Source organism: Strongylocentrotus purpuratus, unplaced genomic scaffold (genome assembly GCF_000002235.5).
Source record: "Strongylocentrotus purpuratus isolate Spur 01 unplaced genomic scaffold, Spur_5.0 spur5_scaffold_11, whole genome shotgun sequence".
Classification (NCBI taxonomy): Eukaryota; Metazoa; Echinodermata; class Echinoidea; order Camarodonta; family Strongylocentrotidae; genus Strongylocentrotus; species Strongylocentrotus purpuratus.
In genome coordinates, this window is record NW_022145596.1 from 9358042 (window position 1) to 9369320 (window position 11279).

Here is an 11279-nt window from a genome sequence, read left to right on the forward strand (position 1 = left end):
CTCTGCACATCCCCCCCCCCCCCCCTTCGATAATCTTGGATCCGCCGCTGATTCCAATCCTCTTGAAGAAATGGGATTCTACGGAAACAATAATACGTCGCGCCGCCGATTGAGGGAGGGAGATCGAGACACCTGTCAGCCATCTCCATAGCAACCAACTGTTGATAGCGGATTGATATTCTAAGTACGAGCAAAACGTGTATTTTGCAAAATAAACAGTATTTAGCTTGTAAAATGGTTTAGTTGGGATGTTCAAATTCAGAGAATTTTAATTGGAAACTTATAAAGTTCGAGAATTCAATCAAAATCTAACTTTTTCGTTGTGAAGACGCGAACCAGGGTGTATATTTTCGTCAGGCATCGGCTGCGCAAGGACGTGATTTACCCAAATAGTAAATTTGTCGGCATCGCTAAGTCAAAAGCACGGGTGAAATCTCGTCTCTGGATTATAATTTAAGGTTTATAGACCGTTTTCCAAATGGCTGAAAGGAAATATGACTTGCTACTCGTACAGACACTGAGCGATAAGAAGATTCAAAGTCAGGAATGGTGAGAAAACATACATTTTAAAAGTGCGTTCTGTACAGTGTGGTCCCATATGTGATATTTGGTGTATGGTTGGCTGCTTGAGGTATGAATGAGAGTTTGTGGCGAATTTGTGGCGTGTCCGCGTAGGCCTAGAAGACTTAAAAAACTTGCTAGTGGGATTAAAAGAAAATATTCATCAGTTAGAAACTGTGTACCAAGAAATTTTCGATTTAGTGACTATGATTCATACAGCATGCAAAAGTCTGCATAGACGTAGACATGAGCCACATAATTGCAACATTGCTATGCTGAATGTTTGGGCCAGAAACCTGGCTGAACATAATCAAGCATAGTCTACTAAGAAAACAAATAAGAAGACATATTGGGAAGTAACAAGACACATACATGTAGATCTACATGTCTTGTGATATTTTCAGTGCCTGCTTGGGTGTCGTGGGTTGTGATAAATGAAAGAAAACTGGCACAAAACCTCATATTTTCCAACTTCAAAAGTTCAAGCTAGTTTTTGCCTGTTTACTTATTAGTATATTACCGTGCATAAGGGCCCACAGTCTTTAAGATTTTCACACCTATTTTTGGTAGCAGAATTAAGGATTTTAGGATGATTTTAATGAGTTTTCAGCGATTTCCGTTGTAGTCAGTGACTGTGATTGTGAGGTAATAGGTTGATTTGAGTGTGTTAAATTGTCTGGGTGCCGTGGTGTCATTATGAATATGTCTAATTTGGGTACAATCATGGCAGTGTATGAATCTAGGTTACGCTACTCTACACCTAACCTGGCCAGACTACATATGTATCTTTATTCTAGGCCTTAACTGTTTGAATACAGTCAATGGAACTCAAATGAAAATGTTTGTCTGACATTAGTTCCTACAATACTTTTCCTCTTTCTTGCGGATGGTTAAAATATCTCCAAAATGAGAAAGAGATTTTCTATTTTGTCGTTGACATCACTTCTGTTTCCCCCACTTTCAGGTTCAAGGAAAGGTTACGCACAAGATTTCTCAAAAGTAGGAAGCCAGGTGACCTGTCCAAAGCACTCCAAGGAGGTCAATGGACCTTTGTCCAAGATGGTCTGGATGATTTTAGAGATGGCCTTCCTCCAAGGGTTGATGGTCAATCAGTCTACAAGGTAAATTTGTTTGATTTGCTTTCTTCAAATGTAGTTCAGACAATGAATGTACTTTCTTCTTTATGTTCACTCTCTCTCTCTCTAATTCATAGGTGCTAGAAATAATGATCATACAGTAGGTACAGTTTTATTTATTTGTATGTGAGAATAATAATATGGATGATGATGATAATTATAAGAATAGTTTAAACATTAATGATAACAACATAACAGTATATTAATATTAACATTAAATCTATCAGTGTTATTACCATAATTGTTATGATTTTTATCAGCATTATTCTCATAATTACAATCATTAATATTAAAATAATAATAATAACTAAAACACTAATTATAAATCTGTACCGATAATGATAATTATAATGACAATAATGATAGATGTAATGATAATATTAATATGTTGAGCTTTAAGTGAGGATTTATTAAACTCATTGTTTTGTTTCTTTATCTCGCTACAGATTTGTTTAATTCTTACCTTGATTAATTTTGTCTAAATTTGTTATGTTACCAATTCAGGGTACAAAAACACTGGAGCCAAACATACATGGAGATTCAGAAGGGAAATTCCCTGAGAGGCGAGCAGTCAACAAGGGCCGCTTCACCAAAGAGGAGCTTGCTTTCTCCACAGTTACACCACTCCAGCAGCAGAGACGAGATCACATCGATGAGATGGAATATGGGCTCCTTCAACATCCTCTTGCTCTCTATCCTCATCTTGAAGAGAGTATGCCTCCAGATGTAAGTCGTGGTGTTTTTTTGTTTTTTTTTCTTCACATGGGACCAATCACCCAAATTTGTTTTGCTACCTGTTTGCGGACTTCATGTTGGTATCCTATCAACATATGAAGTAGTCACAAAACCATCCTAAATATAAGTATTGTAATTCTTCAATATCGCCCTCTCCAGCCTGAATTATTGATCACATTTTCCTGCCAAGGAGATTCAGAAAGAAAACAGTTGTGACTTTCAACTTTGGGTGCACTACGTGTATCCTTTATTGACAAATATTGATTGTGATTACGTTGTTTACTCCACTTAATAAATTACTGCAGATTAATAGGAAGAAGGGCTTTAGCAGGGGGATTCATCATCAGTTCTTGCCTCTGAACATGTTCTGCTCTCCTTGTTCCTGGCACATAATGGTTTATGCTGTTGACAGACAAAAATGTTAACATTTCTAATAGAAGTAAGCTGGTAAGTCTGCATTTAAAAACAAATAATTACATTCATGTATTTATGCAGTTGTCCAGAAAGGGATCAGAAAGTATCTCACAGGAGGAAAATGCAAAATGCAATAATTAAGGATAAACCAATTTGCCCAATTTGTATTAATGTTCTGATTACTATTTCTAGGTTTTTGAGGATGTTGTGGATATACTTGACCCTGAGATGAACCTTGGCAGTGACATCGATGAAGCAGATGAATTTAGAGAATATATGACAGACTCGTATGGAGGAGACCAGAAGGTTGAAGATGATAGATTATCAACAAAGTCATCATCTGGGTAAGAAATACCCTACAAAATCCTGTTCATGCTCTATCCTTGTTTTCTAAATGACGATCAGGATTGCTCATGTAACTTGGATGCAATTCCAATCCCCTCATGTGATCATAATATCATTATCTTCTTTAACTTTAATCAACCAATTTAAAAGCATTTTATTTTATAAACAAATTCCAAAGTTTTTGCAGGAGCATAAACATGCAGTGTATTGTAAGGATCGGTGTCTTTTTGAAGTAAAAGATCAGGGTCCTGCTCTTTGAAACTTATTATCATTAAGAAGTGTCACATTCCTATATCAAATACACTCACAGCCAATCAAATGCATTAAGTAAGCTTAGGAGCTTATACCTTTTATTGTCCAGTCAGAAAAGAGAAGTGGAATTGCGCCATCTCTTGGCAGATGAAATGGGTTTTTTTTTTTAATGCAAATTTGAAAAACTGGCATGTGCACTGTGACTGTGTTTGTAGAATTTATTTCTATATAACTTGCTTAGAGAATGAATGCTCTGCCACAAGGTCCATGCTATTAGAATGTGATGTGTGTGTACTGGAAAACATTCCATTAAAGAAATAAGTTAAATTAGAGGCACACTATCACCATTTCCCTTGTGCATTTTACAGAATCTCATCAGTCTTATTTATTTATATTTTTAAAGAATACCTCACCTTCTTTAATATTTATCCTTATTTTTTGTTCAATTAATTTCTTTTTTCTTCCCTCATTTTTGTAACTAGAAAAGAACATGTGTTCACAAACTTAGTGACAATTGTATATACCGATAACTTGTAAATGTAGATTTTTTTTGTTTTTGTTCTTGTTACTCTTTTAAGCCTTATTTGCCACCACCAGACCAAAAGGTGTTCCAAAAAAGTTCAAGTTCAAGTTAAAACCTACCGTATATGGTATATACTTGTTTTTCTGTTAACAGTTCATCACAGGGCCAGAAAGTTCGGAACCCCTACCGATGGTTGCCTCGCAAGGAAGACCAGCAGAAGGAGGATCGTAGAGCAAAGCAGAAACGCCAGGACTCCCCGTCTCAGGACGAACACATTAAATCAATCACAAAAGAGTTCTGCGACTGGGTTTCAGGACTTGGTGGGGACAGCAATAACGTAGAGGAGTCCACGATTCACAGTCTCTTTGCCAGTGGTTATGAAACCAAACCCGCCCTCTCTGTCCCCATCCATGTTGTCGAGTTGACAAACGTTCCTGCAGAACTGAGGATGTCGGCGACAGTTTCGCAGGAAGAGGCCCCCTCACAAACTCTAGAACAAGTGGAGAAGAAACAGAAAGCATTGGTGAGTAGAATTAAATTCCATTACTTGCTAAGGTTTTTTAATGGGAATGGAGAAATAAAAGCTGTTGGGGAAATATCCAGCCATTATGAAATTTAACTCGTCTAATTCCATATTCCCCTTTTAGAAAAACAAATTGGTAATCTATATTTTTGTATAACAAATTGCTTTGTTTTTGTTGGTGTCAAAATCCTTTTTGTCTCTGTCAAAATGAAAGAAAGAATACTGAGCAATTAGAGAAAAGTGTAATATATTATACCCATAGAATAAACAAAATTTCTGAGAAAAGTTTGAGTGGTTATAAGACCTTGATAAATATGTATTATTTTCATTCCCTTTTAAATCTTATTCTATATAATTGCTCTCATGCAGTATGCGATAAGAAATTCATCACATTTTTTTTAATGCAGTATGGATCAGGAAACTACACTCCAAGCTGGGTGAAGATGAATTATGGAGCCTGGTACCTCAAACCTAAGACATGGGAAAGGAGACCAGCTACAGAGGTAAGATTGACGGATTATATTTATAACAAATTCCACAGAAAATATGCAAATGTGCTTTTTATGTTAATGAAATTTTCTATGGCTTTATACCTACATCAATATTTCTTCATTCTATAAAGAACTTGTATTGTAGAGCTTTATTAAGATACTGCATCACTTTCAAGTACTTGCTCAAATCTTCCTAACAAACATTTATGCTACAATCCATCATCCCTCATGTCTATGAATAATTAAAACATTTTTATGATTGTGAATTGTAGATTCATTTGGAATCTATGCATCCCATGAATAAAAACTGACTTAATCCATTGACTACGCAATTCTATGTTGTCCTTAGCTTAAAGGCATCGATTAAAAATGTTAAATCTGAGATGTATGGCCCTTCGTGTTATCAGTGTCTGTGATAATGTGTAACATTGAAGCCCTAAAAAAATTGCGCTTCAAAATGATTATGAAGTGCCTCTAAAAGTAAAAATCTTTGAGTGACCGGTTTTACCATACTCATTTTCCCCAAAAGACTGAAGTGTTATGAAAACTGTAAGGAAAACAAATTTTGAAATTTCGATGTCCAATTATAAATATCTTGATAATCAGACAGGCGATCAGCTTGTAAAAGTCATGGGGGTTCATGACTGACCTAAAGATTCATAATTATCATTGTAGCATGAGCTAAATCCAGGATTTTGTTTAGAATCTGAGACAAAGATACCCAATCATGTTTAAACTTAAATGCACCATAAATACTTGTAGACATTTTCCCTGTACTAAGCTTTAATCAATGGAAACAAAATCAGTCGGCAATGGATTAAGCTTCATGTAGGGCATGGTTTGATTTTTTTTCTCCTCACAATGATCTTGTTACAGCCCCTTGAGGATCCACAGTCACTGAAGGATAAAGAGATGTCTGATTCTAAAAAGAAAAGCCTTGCTATGGATGAGCAGCTAGCTCCACTCCATGGATCACACTCCTTCAAGGAATTCATTGAGAAGAAAGGCACCAGGAAACCTGAGGTGAGTGGACATCCTCCAAGTATTCTTTATTATCCATGGTGGGCATTCCTATATATAGCCAACAATGCCTAAGTGGTACCTGTTGGTCCCCCATGGTCCCCTTTTTCTTATCTTAATTGAGAGCTAATTTGATGAGATATAGCCAACAATGCCTAAATGGTACCTGTTGGTCCCCCATGGTCCCCTGCCAGTGACCTTGCAGAGAGGTCTAATCCCTTCTGGCCAACTAGTGCAGTGGGGCTTTAAGATAAAAGAAACTGCCTAAAAATAATCAAGGAAGGTTAAGTATGGAGTAGGTAAGAATTGTAAGAATTGATGTATACTGTGAGGTGTTGTACTGATCAAAATGAACTGAAATTGACTCGGTCTTCCTGTATATTATATGCACTGCACCCAGAAATTTATTTATGAAACTACACACATGTGGCATGAAATTTTCGTCTAAGCTTTCCAGCTATTTCTTGTCATATTTTGAATATGCGGGCATTTGAAAAACAATAATTATCCGTGGACGCATTAGTTATCAAATTCTTTGGAACTGGCATATGAAGAATGAGAAGGCTCATTTCTCTATGTAACTCATTCTAATTCTATCTCTCTGCACCTCAGAATACTTTACTAGATTGATGCCGCATAACAAATGCTGTATTTATTATTATTTATAAGGCTCTCAAATAATTTTCTTTTCCAGAACCAAACCTTCTCCTTCAGTAGTTTGAAACCCTGTCTGATGAGGAATTGAGGTTGTTTTTAATTGATTACACGTCCTTCAGTCAATTGCTAACTAAACATGAAAATTGCATTGATGAAAGAAACTGTATGGAAGCAGTATGGAAAGGTTGATTATGTAGTACATATAATTGATTATACTAGGAGGTTTTGAAATGATCAAAATGTAAAATATATTGGCTCATCATTTATCAAGGTTAAATTACCACTCATTGATTGTTCTATATTTACATCCACTACCTTTTGGTTTACAGCTGTAAGACTTATCCGCTAGACCATAACATCTTTATAGTCTAGTGCATTTTGCCCCAATCTATTTCCTTTGCGTTTTTACAAGATATGTTTTCTTTCAAGTTCAGTTGACAATTTTGTGATTAACATATCTCTTTCTTTCTTTCTCACCTTCTTGTCCAGTTCTTGGAAAGAGTTGCTGAATTCCAGGCACAGGCCGAGGCGGAGGCGGCTGCAGCCAAGCAGCTGGAGAGGGGTAGCAAAGCCCTTAGTGCTAGCAGTGGTAGTGTACGAACCAGTCTTGCTGCCAAGTAACCTCACCATCGTCCATCACCCTTAAAGTCTTTCACTTCTACTGGATAGAAAGAGCACCCATGTATCTTCCACGCAACTCATCCCACATTCCAAGTTGGACCAGTACCATTTTCAAGATTGAAGCTACGTGTACCAAAGACTGGACTGATTCAGTACAAATGGATATTCAAGACGAGAATATTCAACATCGGCCATCCCATATTGATCCATAAAAAATAAACAAGTACATGTAACCTGGAATCTTAGTTTGTCTTGGTTTTGGACATTAGCAATTAACCTTACTTAGAGCCCCACTGCACTACTTATAGCTACTTGCGCACTCCATATAGCAAACAATGCCTTAGCGGTGACCGTTGGTCCTCCATGGTCCCCTTTTTCTTATGTTAATTAAGATCTGATTTGACGAGATAATCAGCTGTCAGTGACCATGCAGGGAGGTCTAATCCCTCCTGGCCAAACTAGTGCGGTGGGGATTTAAGTATGTCTTTCTCAACCTTGTAAGGCTAAAGTTTGCCTATTGTTTACATCTGTAATGAGCATATTTGTTATGTTTGTTCACCATTATTGAAATAGCTCATATTCATATCTCCCCCAAATTACCAGTATTCAAATGAGTGTCAAATGATAGAATGGATGATGGATTTTACGGCTTTAAAAACTTAGGTGTTTTGAAACCTCACCCCACATATCCCCCCTCCCCTCCCTCCCCCTCCCTCCCCCTCCTCTCCTGCCCAGTAAACAAAATTTGAATGAAGAGCCGATATCAAACATGCTACTTGAAGCTAATCTTGAGTTCTGCATGGTAACAGATTCCATTTCAAGAGAAAATAGTTTTCACATTGTTTTGGTAGCTTTGACCACCTAATGAAACACTTTTTGGTAATACAGAAAAGGAAAACTCATAAAGGGAATGTGTTTTGCAATTTGGTTAAGGATACTCCCTCTAGTTCGTTACCTTTCTCTTTAGGCATTCATTTTAATGTATTCTGCTAATCTATTGTACCTAATTTGAATACATATCTGACAAATAATTTGGCAGATTTACTTGTAGTCTTAAATATTCAGTGTAAATTCCATTTGATTCTGCGAGAATTTGTTTTCCACCGTTATCAGAGCTTAAGATTACCTTTAATGGCAAAGCCGAAGATTTTTTTTAAAAATTTGCCATCACTCATAATTCATCATGGGGTATTGCGTGTTTGTGTTTATCTGCCGTGCTCAGGTTTCTCACCAAGTTTGAAATCCTTGGCGAATCCCGTTATTACTTTTAATTCCTAATTGACATTCCAAAATATTCGACATTCAGTAGGTGCAGCGAGCACTTAGAGATTTATTCTCAATTTGACGAATCCAAAGATTGTGATCAGTAATACGATAAAAGGAATTTGCCAACTTCCATTTCTAGTTGATCCCTCTTCAATGTATGCAGTATATTTTGTAAACACCTGATTACCAAAAAAAGGATGCTTCTCTTATCTTTTGCAGTCATGTGCAAATATTACTTTTACAAAGCTATATAACATAAATTGTAAATAATCTCTATAAGTGCAATATTTTTATGAAGATGTCAATGACTTGAAAGGTACCAGTGTATGTAATATTGAAGAAAGACTTGTTTTTTACTTTGCGTGTATCTAAATACACCATTTCACATAGAAGCTTTTGTTGATATATTGTAAAATGATAGAATATGATCAATTCATGGTTGGAAAAAAAAAACAGATTAAATGAAATCATTTAATTTGTATTTATTTGTTTAAAATGTATGTATTTTCAATAGAGATTCCTTGTTGCTAACCTGTACATATTACATTGGCTACATGGTACGATGTCACATTCAATTTATCCCACTTACATTTATGAAAATTCACTTACATGTATATCCATTTTTTGTAGTCAATCAAAAATATTTATGTTTTATTGCATAAGGAAGGCACTAGTATACAATTTGAAAGAGGTTGAAATTTCTATGCACTAGTGATTTATAAATAGCCACATCTAACTATTTTATGCACAATATTCATGACGATGGAGCTCAAACGATGATTTTATAGAGTTGCCAATTTGTAATATGGTATGAGCAGGGATCATTGTAATCCTATAAAAAGGGACTGAATACGGCGCTTCAAGGTTGAATTTTGGATGCACAAGTGATTTATAAAAAGCTATTTCTTACATATTATGCATAATATACATTACAAGTTATGGTGATTTTATAGAGTTACCAATTCGTAATATGGTATGAGAAAGGATCTTCATAATCCAACTTTCCCTTGATTTAAAATGGTAAGAAAGTGAAGCTTTAAGGTTAAACTCTTCTGCACAGGTGATTTATAAAAAGCCATGTCTAACATGCCATGTGAAAGATGCATTACAAGTTGCTCGCATGATGGTTTTTAGAGTGATTTGTAATATTGTACAAATAAGGATCATTGTAATCCGATTTTCCTTAAATTAAAAAGTGACTGAATACAGAGCTTCAAACTATTTATTAAATCTAACCTTAACTTAATTTTTAAAGGAAAACACAATAGCAGAATGCATACACTGGTGCGTTTTTATAAGTTGTCAACTTCATGCTGTATATAGTTTATTTTGATATTTTAATAAAGATATTCACAATATCCCTTGATTTGAAGACTATTTTTGTTTTTGTGTACTTTCTATTGTGGTTCAGTAACCTAAATACGATGACGGACTTTTACCTAATTTCCCTTAGGCTTTCCCTCAATAGAGCTTCGGGACCTTCTTGGCACGTTAATTTATCAGACTGAGCTTCACTGCCGTTTTATAATTCAAGGCTGCTTCACTCATTACGTGATTATAATTAGGGCCTACAGTACACTTGGAATCCATTTCAAACAACAACTCCATTCATCTTATTTTTATTTATTTTTATTTGTATTTCTTTATATCCATATTTGTATAAATACAATACATCTGAAGAATTTTGACCTCTTTTTTGTGTGTGGTTCTAATCTTCTATTTTTCAAAGGGAACTTGGTCGCACACTCGATCAACTTCAATGAAATATGAAACATGGAAGTCCCTACTGGGAATAGTGGCGTTGTTACACTTCCCCTTTAGTTTAATTCTGACATAGTTGTGACGTCAGTCCTGCTATGCTAAAGAATCTCATTTTGTCCGTAACATCATGATGAAGTGGTTTGCTCCCATATCTCCTTTCTTATTTCTCCACTTCTCCTAATACCTCAGTCACACCGCTTAATCGACTCCCGATCGGCAGATTCTTGATATTGTAATTTTTGGTTCAGTCTATTATCGGTATGGTGTCGGTCTCGTTGGTGTAACAGGGGTATTAATATACAGAGTTATACCTCACCTGGTCACACCGCCAAAATGATTCCACACCGATCGAATCTTAGCCAGTCGTGGTCATACAAATCTTGTTCGGTCTGGGGTCGGTCCCGTTGACGTGACTGGGACATTTCACACTTCTGTGCATCTCTTCATGTCTCCTTCCATATTTAACTACCCATCTCAGTTTCTCCTTAATGTAGCTTACATCTTCCCGATACCACTCCTTTCAGACCCTCTTCATTATTTGGAGACATGAACCTCTCATGTTATCATATTCATAAGCATCAAATTTAGAGTTCTCTCGTCTCGTTTCAAGAATGGCTTGGCTTCTCATCCTGAAAGCTTTTGTTTCTCAATCTTATCAAGAGCTCAACCAGCCGCGTCCCAATTGATCCACTTTGCAATTTTTGAAGTTTTGCAGCCGTGCCCTTTCTTCTCCTGCATTTATGAACCTCTCATATTCTCTCTATTGACTATATTATATTCCCAGTCCTTTATATCCAAGCCCGCAATTCCATTTCCGATGCCCATCTCACTCCGATATTGATTTACTTGCATGTATTTGGCTAGTTATTCAAATAGTGTAATTCTGTATTACACGCGGTACACTAAATAGTACTGTAATTCTGTAACAGACAATATAGGCCCTGTGTGTATTTTAATATAGCTATCCAATACAG

At 36.1% G+C, this 11279-nt stretch overlaps 1 protein-coding gene across 1 annotated transcript; it reads left to right on the forward strand.

Moving 5' to 3' along the window:
• Positions 1–248: 248 nt before the first annotated feature.
• LOC100889336 (protein FAM47E) lies at positions 249–9910 on the forward strand. Its single transcript, XM_003725532.3, has 8 exons — positions 249–549; positions 1526–1682; positions 2202–2423; positions 3039–3190; positions 4120–4489; positions 4897–4992; positions 5857–6003; positions 7147–9910. The coding sequence occupies exons 1-8, from the start codon at positions 479–481 to the stop codon at positions 7276–7278; spliced, it is 1347 nt and encodes a 448-aa protein (XP_003725580.1). The 5' UTR covers positions 249–478; the 3' UTR covers positions 7279–9910.
• Positions 9911–11279: the final 1369 nt, after the last annotated feature.